We start from the raw sequence: 16,048 nt of genomic DNA, 5'->3' as shown, positions 1-16,048 counted from the left end.
CCAGGTACCTGCAGTGAGAAGGTCAGCTCCAGCTCGGTCTCCATCAGGCCTCCAGGTGGGAGGACGTATTCATTTGATCTCAGGACTCGCTTTGAACCCTACAACAAGATTGGCAGACACACACTGTAAGCTAAGCTCGACCACAGACTCCACTGCATCACACACACAAGTCAATGGTGTTCACAGTCCATAAGGAAAGAAGAGAGTGCCATGACTCTGTTCTGTTCCACCTCGCAGAGCCACCTTACACACACCTATCAATACTTTGCAAAAGCCTGCAGTTTCTCCTGAGCTGCCAGAGGTCCCCTCTCCTTGCCTACCTGCCAGGGAGCACTTGCTCTTCACAAGTCTGTTTTGCTTAATCTGGCTCTTTGCATGCAGAGTGCAAGTCTAATGTTGTGCAGGGAACACTACTCGAACCAGAGGGAGCCATGCAGAGGGAAGGAAAGGGTCCCAACACACTGCCTGGCCAGGAAAGGGACAGGACCTGGAGACATCTCTGCCCTGCAGTAGACAGACCCAGTGCAGACAGATCCCTGTCTAAGCACAGCTGGCAGAACGGCTCTTCTGGGACCAAGTCAGGATGTCCCAGGAGAACAGGGGTCCCTCTGCTTGCTCATCTTGTGTCTCAGAAAACTCCTCCTAGTCTTTTCCTCGGGCAACAGTCCTTATGTCTCCATATACAGATATGGTTTTTTCCCCAGAAGGACAGTAAGAGAAGCACTCTAATTATGTACCCACTCCAACTCTTTCTTTTACTTCTGTCCTATCTTTACTATCTCTATGTCTTGGCTTCTAACAGAGAAACTGAATGACTTGTGGGATGAAAAATGCTGTCTGCATGCAGCAGGCTCTCTTGGCTGCAGGGTGGCACAACTTGCAGACCCTCCCAAAAGTTGTCTGCAATGCTGTTCCCAGAGTCTGTGCCAGGACCAAGGCTTTCCTGTGAAAGGTCTTCCCAAAACTGAAGAGTTTTAGGAGGTGGAGCACATCCCCTTCACCATCTGTGAGCATTCCTGGCCAAGAACGCACTGACTCTTCCTTCCTGAACTCTTCTTTGATAACAGATGACAGGTAGTCACAACGAGAGAGACCATTTGCTGTTTGATGCAGAGACATTATCCACCAAAGATTCATTCTTTCATCAAAACACAAATACTACTGCAATTACTCTTGAAGATGCTATTTTTGGGGAACGAGTTATGGCAAAGAAAAGGTGAGGATACCCTGGGTGGTGTGTCCAGTGAGTGAAGGTTTCATAAACGTTCCTGTCCTGTGCCTTACTGTCATTTACCACTATGAAAGTTATACATCCAGCCTCAATCCTAGGTGAATCCAGTCCCTCAGTGAAATGCCAGTGCACATCTATGTGGCATTGCAAGGACTGGGACAAAGGCTGCTTCACTATCACAGTGCAAGCACAAGAACACAGAAATACTGAGGATTCTCCATCTCTTGAGAAATTCAAACCTCTACTGGACATAGCACTGAGCACCTGATGTAACACAGCTGTTCTGCAATTTGAGTAATGTCAGGCAAGACCAACTTCTCAGCACAACAATTGAGTATCCCTATGAGTACTACAGGAAAACTTAATATCAGATTGTTGCAGTGAAAATCACAGATAACAAAGAGTGTCAAGGAAGTGAAAAGCAATAGGGAGAGGTCATGGCCACAGATCTTCACTACCTAAAAACTGAACACATACAGGAGCTTTCACTACTATACACAGGCACATGATGCCCAAGTGTGGTCTGCGAGGTACAATTCCCAATTTCAGGTATAAATCTGTCCTGACTGGTCTGGTTTATAACACGGTTGAAGCTAGAAGAGCATACCACACCTGGAAAAGGAGAGAGAACTAACATAATATTGGAGACCTGGCCTAGGTAGACAGCAAAGCACTAACCAGAATTCAAGCTAAAGGTGCATTTTGGGAGGGAAAAGACCATTAATATCATCAGCATATTTAGGGTGTGGCTGACATTACTTGGGCAGGAGTGAAAAACAAGTGGTTGCAAAAAGAATACAAACAAAGCATAAACAGAAAACTCTGCATAGTAAGAAAGAGCAAAAAATCCAAGTTCCTGCAGGAAGCAGGGCTGGAGCAGCAGGCAGGCCTGGCAGAGGCAAATGAACTTCTTAGCCTGGCCTATTTTGTAGCACACACTCTGGTCTGCTATATAGTGACTGCCAATATCATTCCTCTACAGCAGTACCAAGGTTTGAACCTGAGTCACCAGCTGTATCCTGCAAGCAGCTGCAGGAGGATCTGCATCCGCAGCTGTCACAGCAGCTGAAAGTTCTGGGAGTGCTCGGGAGTGCTTTCTTCTTTCTTTGATTGTTTTCCCTATTCATGGCTCAATATAGGGTATTTCTGAACTATAGTCTCTCTGCCGAGAGGGAGCACCCTGTTTCCCTTCATGACATAATCAGTTACGATACCAAGACAGGTATCTGCACCTTTATGGAGCTGAGCCAGGCACATCCAAATCTCTTAAGGCCACGCTGAACACCACACAGAAGGAAATGCTCTATGACATCTCCAGTCTGTTAAAACAAATAACAAGGGATAAAGGTTTAAAAACCACTCAAATGATATGAGAGTAAATCCCCTTTTTCACATAGTTCAGTTCTCACTCAAGGCCACTGAACATTATATATTGAAATAACCTGTGGGAAATGAGTAAGTCCTGTAGACGTAGAAAGCTCCCTTAGTCCTTTGACAGTGGTATTTTCAGAAGAAGGAGCAGGTAACAGCGCATAGCACAGCTGGAAGCTATCTTTTCAGACCAGAAGGGCATGATCACTGTGAGATCAGGTATTCCAGACAGGCTTATGCTGTCCTTTGAGTCACATACATTTTTTGAGCAGACTGTCTCCAGCACTGGGGCTGTTTTCTTGGTGCCAGTGCCATTCAGGCACGGTCAGAGGTTTTTTCCATGCAATCTGCCCTTCAGAGCAGCAACTTCCCAACATGCAACTTTCTGAACCCAACAGAGCTGCTACTGAAATGAGAGAAAATATAGCTCTCCTTTCCTCTAGTCCCCAGCTGCCCCCTTGGGAATTTGCAGGTCCTCCGTACATGCATCAGCTGTTTCCATCCAAAAGATGGAAACAGCAGTGCTCACTGGGCAGCCTTCAAACAGCTTCTTACTAGTGTGACTCATCTGTTACCTAGGAGAGGAGCAGAAGGGATGGATCCATCTGAGGCCACACTGTAGGTAGGCTGTGCTGAAGCTGCCTACAGCCTCCATCTGCCTTCCAGCAGTCCCAAACCCTGCCAAGGCGGCTGGTCAGGCAGGTGAAAGTAGTCTGAGGAGGCACACAGATCCACCCCACTCTCACAATCAATGTCAAACCAAAGAGTAATGTGGGCAAAAGCATTCTCCTTCAGTTTTCTTCAGCTTTGCAGGGAGTCTACACCAGCATGCAGTCATAGCTATGTGGCCCTGCAGAGAGGAGGTGACCATGTTTAAATCAAGTCCCTGAATGCAGCCTCCATTCCACGGCAGGAAAAGGAGCCCTGCAGTGAAGAGTCCCTGTGGCTTCAAACTGCTGAGGCCTATTAATTTCTTTTGCCATCAGGGTGCAAGATTGGCCTGTGGCAGGGATGGGGGTGATCTGTTTGAAAGAGCTGGAGTCCCACTGTGCAGCCTCTTCCACAGTCTCACATTTGCAGTGCATGAGAGGGGGCAGCTGAGGACCTACACACTCAGTACATATCAGTCCAGGCATAAGGGATGCTGCACAGAAACTCAAAGATCCCCAGTCCCACAAAACACACACAGCTTGGATCAACAGTGCAGGAGAGAAGTGAGACCAACCTAGCCTTCCCAGTCAGGAGGGACCCACAGCTCCCAGCTGGCTCCCAGCCCCCTAGTCCTGTGCTGCTGCCACCTGTGGCCCAGCCTTGATTGCTTCCGCATTTCCAGGGGCCAGGCACTCTCTGCTGCCCAGGTTGTTTCCTTGCCTGCACCAAAGAGGCACAGGTCTTAGGGGTCCCAGCGCTTTCAGCTCTCCTGAATGACATCATACACACAGTGATGGAAAGGCCAGCAAAGTGGGACACTGACCAATAATGCATAAACCTCAGTATCCTTTTGCTGTCCTCACTCCAGACCCCAGGTTTCACATATTTTACTTTCTTCTGTGCAAGTGAATCAGGTCTGCCATGAAGACAAACTCCAGCTCCCAGAGCTCCACTAAATACTGCAGCTTCCAGCATTAATCCAGGATTTAGATCCTAATGTGTGCGGCACAAAGAGCTCTGTGGGAACACAAAGCTGCTGAGCTTCTGCCTCGCGGTGCTTTCAATGGGATCAGCAGCTTTCCTGCCAGCTGACAAGAACGAAGGAAGGACACCAGCACCCTAGTTGGGTCAGAGGGGCTGTGGTGAGAACATACACCCAAGATGCATCTTGCTGCCATGCTATCCTTTGGCAAGTGGAAAGGATGTGACTGCACCCATAGGAACCCATCTCTTCACCACCAGCTGCAGAGAGGGTGGGAGGATTGCACATACCAGGATAGTGGGAAATTCCCTGTCCCCTTGGTGAAAAGATCCTCTCCCCTCCACTCTACCTAGTTCAGAGTAGAGGCACCAGGCCTAGCACAGATGCACAGAGAAAGGGAGAGGACAGCAGAGGGAACTGTGAGATCATGCAGGGTACAAATGTCAGCAGAAGTTATGCACAGAGATGATGCTGATCCCTTGCACCCTTCCCACCCTTCACTCCCCAGGGAGTGATCTGGATGGAGGGCACTGCCAGAAACCACCCAGTACTGATCCTTTCTAAAGGGCTGGGAACAGTGGGAAGCCAAAGTCTGAACAGCAGCTTGAGAGGAGGGCCTTGGCTGAGGCGGGCAGGAAGGCATGAGACATTTTGTCCCAGTGCCTAACCAAATTCATCCCTGATATAAACCAGCACCACGCAGTTTGCTGCTGTCCCACCGGCCTGAGAGCCAAAATCTCCCCAGGGGTGCTAACCAAGACAGAAGGGGTTGGTTGGCACAAGGCAAGGGACATGCAGACCAGCACTTCACAGAGAGCAAAAGGACAGGCTTGGCCTGCTGCCATCAGGCAGCAACACGGAGAGGAGCCTACCTGAATCTTCACAGCAATAAGCACAGAGCTCAGCTCTTTGTCCAGCTCTTTCAGCACCGTGAGTTTCTTCAGGCGCAGACTGCAGAGCCTGTAAGACAGAGAGAATGGGACACATTCAGGCACCACCATCCCTGGGGCCCTGCCACATGGTACCCGATGCTCGGAAGGCAGCCTGGATGCTTGGCCCACTCGCAGGCACAAGCTTGGCCGAGGAACACTGGCATTCAGGCACCCCTGAGACAGACCATTGGGGAAAAAAGGAAAGAAGAGAAATTAACAGAGCTAAAGCAGGCTTAAGGGATTAGTGGGAGACAGGAAGTCCAACAGCAGGCCATATGGTAAAGAGATCCCTTCCCAAGCAGGGCTGTTGCCAGCTCTGCTTAAATCTACCTTGGTCACAATGCTGTTTATTTATAAACCAAAGCACTTAAATCCACTCTTATCCTGGACTTAGTTAAGGCAAATGTTCCCATGCTCTTCTCTTGCATGGTACCACACAAAGCTGACTCGGGAAGCAGCCCCACAGGAAGCTTCATACAGCAGCCACCCTGACAACCACAAAAACCTGGGGACTCAGCATGGTAAGTGGCACTTGCAAGAAAAAGCTAGGAAGGAGCCTGAGGCTAAGTGAGAAGAGCGACTTTTGCTGCTCAAAGGATTAGTCAGTGCCTGTGAGACAGCCAGCCACCCCGATCTCCTGCCTAGGAGCCTGCAGCAGAACTCCCACGGAAAGCACTTGCAAGGAACTCTGTGTCAGGGAGCACAGGCCAGACACATCTTTACCAGCAACACCAGCACTCTGATGTTTTGCAAGCCAGCCCCTGTGCTCCATGCTCCACGGCTGCAGACACTGGTACCCTGGACTTTTATGGATATCAGTATGCTGGACCTGAGATTTAGGCCACCCTTCCTGGAGAACAGATTTGGCTACTACCAAATACATTTCTGTCTGACACATTGTGCTCTCTGAAGGGCCAAATCTATTCTCTCCTGCTTTTTTTATTTTTAAAGGAAAAAACCCTGCTCTTGCTCTGCTAATGTACAGGAACAGCGTAGAACAGACCAGAGATGGAATGACAGTGGAAAGGGAAGGACAAACGGCCAAACTGCAGGACAGGTTTAGGACTTAGCAAGCACTCACTTCCTACCATGTCCGTGCCCTCCCTTCTAAAATAATTTTAGCTTGTGCAGAAGGTTTTCTGGACTGTGACTGCAACCCTGCTGCTCTGTCCTTCACATTTGGGTAGCAGGGCATGGTGGAGAGCAGAATTCAGGAAGCTGAGAGTGCAGACAAGCTCTTGTACACTTGTTTGCCCAATGGCCTGCATTCCTTCAGCCAAAACCCAGGGCTACAGATCCCTAAGCCCTTGTACTCTGTGCACCCCAGCACTACAATAAGTGATCCCATCTCTGTCCACCCTTCCCCTCTGAGCTTCTGCTTGTAGGAAGGGAGAGACCTTATCATCTGGGGCAGGTTTCTTCCTCCTCAGAAATACTTCGGCAAAGTTAGGAGTGAGCTGAAGGGAGCAAGGCCAAAGACAAAGAGGATGCCTCTTGAGCAGGGAGGGGGGACTAAGTGCTCACCAAAAAGATGGAGTACAGCAACTACACCAGATATACTAAGGGAAAGCTTTCAAAGAGGCTAAGCTTAGCTAACACCATCACTAACCAGTGCTAGCTTTGACTGTCCTTAGTCCCTAGACAAGCCACAAAGAGAAAAGAGGCTTGAACGTGTAAGACAAGGACAGGACATCTACTCAATTTTCCTTACAGCACTGATCTAGTTATCTGCATGGAAAAGTTATCCCCAAAAGATTAAAACTTCCATACGGATATCCAGTCTTAATTTGAGTATATCTACCTGGCAGTTGTTCTCACTGTAAAAACACACTCCTCATCCAAACTAATCCATTCATTAGCTCTTCATGCTCTTCTCTGAGGCACTCAGGAGTTCTGTCAGTACCTGGTATTTTTTCTCAGGGAAGAATAAATGCACACCAATCAGCTTTACCCACTTGGGCAGCTCTTTCATCTCTGATAAGACACTCGAAAGCTTCTTTCTTCTCTCTCTCTGAAAGCTTCTATCCCTCTCCAGCTTTTAAGATCTCTTTTATACAGTGTGAGTCACTGTACTCTGCACCTTGTCCTTCTCATACCATGTGCAGAGAGGTGGTTACCCCCTCCCACCCTCTGCTCTTCCTCCCCTGCAGCACTCAGAGATAAACTAGCTCAGGTATAGCTTGCAGCCTGCAACTCCAACCCTTCTCAAAACAGTGCTTTCTAAAATACCACTACCCTTCCGATAGAGATTAACATGCATGTTCTGGAGTCTAAATGTACTTATTTGCAGCACAAGAGCACACAATTTTTAAAAGGGTGCTCCTTTAGCAACTTGGCTGTCCCTGATGATCCTCTTTTGATCTGTTACTTAACTAACCCCTGCATCACTCAGATTTGTGTCACTGCTGGGTGTTCAGTGCCAATACTGGGCAGCAGTGGGTTTCACACTAATCCCTGCAGATCTCTACAGGACAGGATCGATCCACAGTGGTCAGAATGGTATGCTGCTCTGAACACTTCAGCCAAATCCCACGGCAACTACCCCATGGTTTTGCCCAGAACTGATCAATGTGTGATACCCCCAAGTGACTTTTTGGTAGATAAATTATAAATCTGGATTTACTTGGTCCTATAATTAAAGACAATAACTAGCAAATGTTCTTGACCTGTGGAACTACTGCAAAGACTTCCTCTATATCCAGTTGTGGTAAACACGACTAACATTCTGACAGCAGCAGTGACTGGCAGCAACAAGGAAAATGAGCTCCAACAGGACAGTCTGACAGCCTCCTGGACCTCCAGTACTCCTACACTCCACTACCGGTTGTTTACTGGTGAGGAGTACTCACTTTTTCCTGGTATTATCTTAAAAAATGCTGCCTTCTTTCCATCACTAACTTGGATGGTCAGTCAGACAAAAATCCTCTTTCCCGACCAGGGCTTTTCAAACATGCAACCAAAGAAAGCACCTCCTACTTTTCACTTGTTCTACTCTACCTCTTCATTCTACCCGGTACCCAGCAGGAGCACACACCCCTCCTCCGCTACTGCCTGAGAAGGTAACAAGCAGGAGTATGTCTGCACATTCACACACCCAGCACTGCCACCACCCTCAGCTAAGATGATGGTAACAAAAAAGAACACGTGCACATATAAACACACATGCATCCCAACAGCCTGGCTAAAGAGCATGTGTGTGTGTGCACTGACACACAGACACACAGTGCCTGGATGCACCTCAGCTAAGCAAGCACTGACTTTCAAGTTGGGATTCTGAACTGCAAGCAATTACACCAAAATAAGAACACAGGGGGCAAGAAGGGAAAAAAAGAGAAAGGGGAAAACGAGGAACTCAATGAGTTAACAACTCATTAAAACCACAAAGATAACGTTTCCTAGAGTATGGTTTCAGACACTTAGGTCATACTTTGAAAACAGTCCCAAAAACATCACTCAGCACATTTCTTTTGCTTTTCTTTCACTTTTCTTTCCTGCTCCAGGTTGCAGCGTCCCAGCTGTTTCCTTCCTCTCTAGTTAAATGACAAATTTGGAACTTTTGCTCTGAAGTCTGATTGAAACACTCATAACACTTTCACCAAGCTGGCCTGTGAGTTCATCTTGAAAAGCAAAGCTCCTGTAACACATACATTTTGTGAAGTTCAGTGCCAGCAGCAAAGCACTGCCTCCAGCGGTTGTTTGCAAATGCCAAGAGGCGACTGCTGCTCTCAGCGGACACACACACAGTGGCTATTTTTTTTAAGGAAACCTTCCTGTCTGAGTGGTCCATTCAGGACCACTCTGGGAGTCACACTCCCACCACCCAAGACTTTCATTACTGGGATCGATCCTTTGCAGGGGGTGGCTCCATTGGACCCATGGCTGCCCTGACTGGATCCCACCACACACTACACTCATTTAATCACAGGGCAGTAAAACTGTAACAGCTTGAGCTAATGCCTCCAGGGTGAATGTAGGAATCTTCAGGCTTTTTTTACCCTGTTTTTAGCCTGTTACCTATATGCCCTTCATGCCTCTTACATGTCCCTCTTGATCCAATGGTGATATTTGGTCTGGGGTCTTCTGCTTGTTTATTTGGGTTCTACAGAGTCTCTGGGTGAACCAGCCACACAGCGCCACAGATGGCAGTGTCCTTTGTTAGGCAACAGGTCAGTGCCAGTTCATGGCTCCTTTCCTGGGATTCTAAGACATCTGCTGCCATCCAGGGCACAAACCTGCAGCTCACACTGCAGCTGCACACCCAGCTACCTGCACCAGGTGTACTCCTCAACAGCTTTATTGTTGCATTTTCAAGGCCAATGTTTCAGTGAATGCCATATATCTCTAAAGCCCCCGATGTCAGGGGAATACAAACCAGAGGTACGGTTCTTAAGGCTCATAGAGAGCAAAGGAAAACAGGATGAAAATACATCTATGCACAGTACAGGAGGTGGTACATTTTTTCTGCTGGCATCCTGGGGCTGTTCAGTGGTGAGCAGCAGGTCATTCTCTGGAGAGGACTGTTTCCCTGGACATTTCAACTGATTTTTTCAAGTAGCAGCAGCCAGGTTCCTTGGGTTTTCCTGTAGCTCCTTTGCCACCTACAAATGTTAGAATACAGCCACCTTTCCCAGCACTGGTCCTATGCACTTCCTTGTCAATACTACAATCCTTATTGGATGCACAGCCATGGACTAAGCCTTCAATAGAAGCAATTTAGTAGCTCTTCAATATTTTTCCTGACTTTGACAGCTCAGGTTTCCCTTTCAAGGTGATATTAAACTCTGAGACTTTGCTTCTGGAGAGATGCCAGATGTTCCGTAGGGCTCACAAGGTACGGGACGGTCCCGACAGTCCTGCACCCCTGCTGGAGCAGCACCTACCTATTCCCAGCAAATGTTCCTGCTAGAGGACAGAATGCAGCTGGCCAGGGCCAGACATCCCGGGCATGGGGTCACCCTGCAGACTGGTCGGTCTTATGGAGCAGCTTGTAAAAGTAGTTTTACTCCCTCTGATCAGAGGGGTGTCTAGCCCTACAGCTCACCTCTGATAGTGGCCAAAGGGAAGGTGTCAAGGGAAGAGCATACCAACGGGGTGAGAGCAGCGAGATACCACCCGGAATGTGCCACAGCTTTCTGAAGTCAAGATACTCCCCGAGCCATAGTGGTATCTATGCATAAGACACCACTGATGCACGCAGAGGGGAGGAGAGACCTACTCCACTTTCAGAAAGCAAGTCCCTGTTGCCAGCAAACAGGAGCAATGAACTGGGACAGCAGCAGGTTCATCAGGCTCTGCAGCTCAAGCATCAGGACAGGTAGGTGGGCCAATTACAGACATACTGGGAAGAAAGCCAAAATCAGCCTGCTTTGAGAGCCTCCCCAAGGGAAAAGAGATGGAACAGTCAGGGCTTGCTAGCACACTCTTGCCACTGCCTTCCAGCAACTGCTGCAGCCTGAGAAGGGCAAGTAAAGCGAGCTGCACTGAAGTGGTGTAACACAATAGGATGCAGAGGCCAAAAGCCATGATAGCACCCTCTTGGGATCTCCAAGGAAAGAGTTAGGGCCAGAATCACCAAACACCTGCTGTGTATCAGGTCCTTTAGCCAAGTTATGCAAGGTGATGTGCAGCACAACAGCCCTGGTGCTGACCAGCAATCCTCTCCTTGCCATGAGAGAGGCATTTTGGCTCCTCTGCATCCTGGCTGACAGCAGCTTGCTACCAATAGCACACATCTGCCCTGCTGCTGGATCCAGAGCAGAGTTCTATTACTGCAAATTGCAGTAGGTTTGACTTATCCCAATTACCAAGTGATGTTCCCAAAGGAAATGCTAAAGCATGAAGGAGAGGAAGACAAAAACTCCCCACGTTGTTACATCCTTTCATTTCCTGTAAAGCATTCACATGGTTCTGCCTGCCTCACGAAATCCAGGATGTTTTCCCATGTGACTATTCCTCTCCTCCATCATTCCATCTCCTTCCAAGTGCCTCTGGACAGACGGAAACCCGAGGAGCCAATGCTCAGGCATCCCAGAGGACCAGCTGACACACTTCTTTCTTTTGTCTCTGAGGCTTGTAACAGCAAAGGAATGTAAAGCCTGTGCTGAGAAGGGGTTCCTTCTCCTCACAGCAGCAACTTGGCTGCACTACATGGGAGCAGGAGACAGGCAAAGGCATGCTGGGAAGGGCAAAGAATTACAGTATCAGTAGGATAAACATTAGGAAGAGCAAGATGTCATCCTCAGTCAGGAAAAACAGGAGGCCAAGGGAAGAAAACAATGTCCTGAAAGCAGATACATCCACCTTTCCTTGTCTTTGTGTCTGGCTGCTTGCAGCCGCCCAGTCTTCCTCACAGCTTTGTGTCCTGGTTAGCATGTGCCCTCTGAGATGGCCATTCAAGATAGACCAAAAAGAGGCCAATGCAGGCTCTGACAGTGCAGCATATTAAATGAGACCTCAGCACCACTATATTGAATTGGAGCACCTCTTTTTTTTATTTTTCTATCCTCATGGAAGAGAAAGTCCACACAATCAATGCTGTTATCATCTGACTGGGCAGTCCATTCTTAACTGCTTTAAACATCACTGTGTATGCACATTTATCAGGCATGCCCTGCTGCAATCAGCCCTTGGAAGGGTGCCTAACTCTTTATTCTCTGGGTAGATGATTCTGGTTTGGTCAGCAACTTGCCCTTGAGCTTGTTGCACCCGGCTGCTCTATTAAACACACTGAAGCGTCTTTCCCACTGTAGGGACCACACACAGGTCTGCCCAGGGGCTCTGACTGCCACCCAGAGGCCTCCCAGGAACCGCCTGCTCTCCCATCACAAGCTCTTAGCACTGCTGTGTGCTCAGATATGTATTTCATAGTATTGCAATACCACTGAGACAGCACACAGCCACTCCCAACAGATGCACAGGAAAAGAGCGGGTCACACCCCAAAGAGATACAACAGTCACGACAAGGCATAACAGGCATTCCAGGCTGGGTCAGGTGCACCAATGAGATAAGGAGGCTCAGATAAAGGACAAGAACATCAGACTATGTGTGTGTTTCAGCCAGCAGCAGTAGCTACTAGTGATCACCAGCAACAGCTACCAGAGCTGCTTGCTGCCAGTGTGAAAGCAGCCAGGTGTGAGAGAGGAAAGCACAGCCAGGTACTGGATTCACTGATTTGTCTGGAAGACACAGGATTCACTCAGCATTACAGAAGAGATTTGTTGGATTTATTTAGGTGAATATAAAAATCTTTCTAAATACCTAATAAGATGTACGAAATCATTGTCTTCCTCAGAGTTTTCAAAACCAGTATCGGACATCTGTAGCCAAACTGTAGCCAAAACTGTTCCTGGACCAGCCACTGTTTCCTTCACAGGAAGTTTTTAACAGGTTATGTTTTTGAAACACCTTATTTAAAGGAGATCAGCCAATATGCGTTACTGAGTGTACACCAGCCCTACACACATGAGGAGAGGCAGACAGACCAGCAGCAGTGCTTGTGCTCAGAGTGCAGAGCACTTCTCTTTCCAAGGAGCTATGTCTACTACAGGCTGCTTTTGTGCTGTCAAAATGTTACCATGCCAGCAGTGCATACTGAAAAAGATCTGAACTACTCATAACATTGCATTTCTAATTAAAGAATGGCTGCTCAGGACAAGAGCTAACATCAAGATCCCTCTGCTTGTTTGCTGCCCATGGCATAGTGAGGAAGCGGGGGCTGTTCCAAGCAGGAGGGCACTGATGCAGAGATCACAGCATCCCAAACCAGGACAGAGCAGGTTTGGCTGCAATAACAACACAGCTTCCAAACAAATGCTTGGCCAAGGCCATACACGAGTATTCCCTGTTCTCCAGTATCCTCACTAAACACAGACAACAGTGACACTCTCAAAACAGCAAATTTTCCTGGGATTCCCTCTGGTCAGGCCTGTAGCCAACTGCTCCAGAGCACATGTGCTCTCTTTCTTGAGGCTGCTGAGCCATCCTCTGGTGTTTGGATGTGCCTCGTCACATAGGCAAGTATATGCCAGCATCTCTGCAAGCAAATCACTTCTAAAAAAGACAAATGCTGCTTTCTCAGACCACTTCAAATGCAATAGCGGAGGCAAGTCAAAGATAAGCCTATATTATGAAATGCTCCCTTCCTGTTCTGCGGCAGATTTCTTCAAGCAAACTGTCCTGTGCAGGCTCCATAGCTACAGACAGGTCCACAGTTTCAGACTCAGTAATACAGGCAGTCTTGAAAAGAAGCAGACCACTCTGGCCTATTAGCTGTGTGTATTGTGGACTTGTGTCTGTGACACTACACAGCAGACAAAAAGACTGCTAAAGTCAATATATAACCTAAATGCCACTCCTGACTTGAGGACTGTTTTCTCCCAATCTGCCCTGCTGTGGACTGAGAGATCCCACACGTTTTGCCAGCCTGGAGAGCAAATCACATACATCCTTGCCCTGATCTCAGGGGACATTCCTGCTAATACAGTTAGTCCCACTGTAGGAGGAAAGAGCAGCTCCTACCATGATGCCAGGCCTACCTGGCAGCACAAACTCCCAAACAGGATGAGTACTGCCTGTGTATGCAGCCAGTGCAGAACCTGGGCAACATGAAACAGACCACTACAACCTGTCAGCATTGGCAGGGCTATTCCTGCCCCTCCTTTCTAGCAAGTCTCTTCTCTCCAGACAGAATTCAATTTAGAGCTCTGCTCAGCTGAGTTGTTTCCCAATAGGTTTATAACCTCTCCGATGCACAGGTTTCTTAACCTACTGATCCAGATCAGTGAGGTCACTGTGTGGACCACACAAAACAGACCCTTGTCTGAAAAGTGGGGAAGCTACAAAAGCACAGTTGTTAAAACCATGGAGGAGCAATCATTCCGTATTCAGAGACAAAAACAAGATCAGAGGGTGGAGTGGAAACCCTGAGATCTGCCTAGAAGGACACTGTTGGTCTGCTCCAACCTGTTGCTGTCACAGACATGCCAGAGCTATCTCACATCCCACAGCGAGGAGCTGCAGCTTACCTGGCATTACAGAGTAGCTCTCCTTTTAGCACAGAAGTGCCTGCAAACACTCCAGTGTGCATTGTTTCTCCTCATCAATCAGCTTCAAAAATAACCCCTCCTGGCAGAGACATCCATCTTGTCACACCACTGCAATCCATAGCTTCTGGGCTGTTTCTACCCAACCATGCATGCTTTTTTGAGGCAGAGATGCCACACAACCCATGCAGCTGGAGCGGAAGTGAGAAGGCTGTACATGTTGCTATGGCTCACACTAAATTCCCTAGCTCAGGGGTACCATGGTATTTACCAGAAAATCCCAGCAGTAGAAGAGTGCTTTGTGTCCAGGTCCACTATGCCTGTAATATCAAGCTCTCGGAGAGCAGGCATTGAAAATCATGAACCAGCTACACTGCAAAAATAGAGGAGCTGTGTCCAGGGAGCAGCCTGAGCTCCAGTGGGCCAGAGCAGAGGCATTTTCTCCTTGGGGCCCTCTCCAGGTGAAGCATGCAGGCAGCTGCCATTCTCAGTCATTCCTGCTCACTGGCACTCAACCAGCAGGCTGCCAGGCTGTCCAGCAGACTGTCCCTGCTCTCCAAGGTGCTGCAGCTTGGGCTCAGCAGTGTCAGACAGTTACTCGCAGGCTGGCAGGGCCCTGGGGGTCCCAGAAAGCAGCGCATGGACTAAGCAGATGACACTCCATGCACCTGCAACTGCTCACTTCCAGCCACTATCCCAGTGGAACAAGACATTCTTTCCAAGGATCACTGTGCCCACCCACCACCTCAGCAAGCTGCAAGCAGAGCCAGGAGCTATTGTGGCAGATGTTTCGTCTAGCAAAAGGGTCCATAAATAACTTGGTGTGACTCCTCACCACAGCCTGTATTACAGCCACACTGGGCACAGGCAGGCATCCAAAGACACCCTGGCCAAGAAAATTTGAATTTGTAACATACATTAAAAGTTTAACATCCTAACAACCACTTTGTCTCTTTAAAGCACAGTTTTGTAGTGCTCACTGAAGCATCAGAGTGCCTATTGAAGAACTCAGGAAACAGAGGGACAGGTGGTTTATCATACAATCCCTTCCCACCCACCCATGGGAATCTGTGGCTGAAGGGAAAGGATTTCCTGCACAATCGGGTGCACACAAAACCACTCGGTGCAATGGATGTGTTCCTTTATGCCCATTATATGGGCACATGCTGGCCTCTATGTTCAGATGCATCGCCCTTGTTTTCTCTCTAAGTACTCTGAATTTTTATACAGGAGGTTGTTAAGCATTTCTGAAATGAGTCGTCCCCAGCTCTTCTATATAGCCTTTTAGAAAAACATTTGCCAGTGCACATACCTTGGGACTGGCCCACAGGAAGCTCTGCACCAGCCAACTGAAGCAGAAGAGACAAAATGTGGCTTTTTTGGTTCACTGATCAAACTGTAAAAGAAGCCTATAAAAGAAATAAAAGCTAGTTCCAGCCCAGAATAATACTGAAAAGTTTCAAAAACAGCCATGAGAGGACAGCTTTGAATTTGACTCTATCTAACAGTGGTTAGTAAGGGCAGGAAATAAGACTGCAAGTGACTGAAATTCCAGCCAATTACAATTTTTAAGAGGACAAAAGTCAAGGGGCAAAAACATCAGAGGAGAAAACTTAACTAAAAGCCCAGGATCTGAACATACCAAAAGTGTACCACTTAAGGCAAAAACCTAGTACAGAAATATCTGGCAGTTCCTTAACAGAAACACTGCTTGCAGCTATAAATAGGCTGCCAGTTCAAAAGAGAATGCCCTCCTTGGGATAATCCTACACAGAGAAGAGGCAAAGGAAGCTGTTCTCCAGGAAAGGCCAGATACAAAACCACAGGATCTTTTGTTAG

The 16,048-nt window shown here is 48.0% G+C and overlaps 1 protein-coding gene across 3 annotated transcripts in view; it reads right to left on the bottom strand.

The window, feature by feature from the left end:
• Nucleotides 1–16,048, bottom strand: part of LOC113974139 (phosphofurin acidic cluster sorting protein 1-like) — a 61,723-nt gene that overhangs the window by 15,132 nt on the left and 30,543 nt on the right. For all 3 annotated transcript variants that reach the window (XM_027696999.1, XM_027696998.1, XM_027696997.1), the window contains exons 2-3: nucleotides 5,108–5,195; nucleotides 9–98 (exon numbers count right to left, since the gene is read on the bottom strand). In XM_027696999.1, the coding sequence (XP_027552800.1) occupies nucleotides 9–98; nucleotides 5,108–5,195 (178 nt within the window). The remainder of the gene's footprint in view (nucleotides 1–8; nucleotides 99–5,107; nucleotides 5,196–16,048) is intronic.

This window comes from Neopelma chrysocephalum, unplaced genomic scaffold (assembly GCF_003984885.1).
Source record: "Neopelma chrysocephalum unplaced genomic scaffold, ASM398488v2 Primary Assembly neopelma1_117, whole genome shotgun sequence".
Lineage (NCBI taxonomy): Eukaryota > Metazoa > Chordata > Aves > Passeriformes > Pipridae > Neopelma > Neopelma chrysocephalum.
Note: the sequence above shows the minus strand (reverse complement) of the source record. Positions and strands in the feature narration are given on the sequence as shown.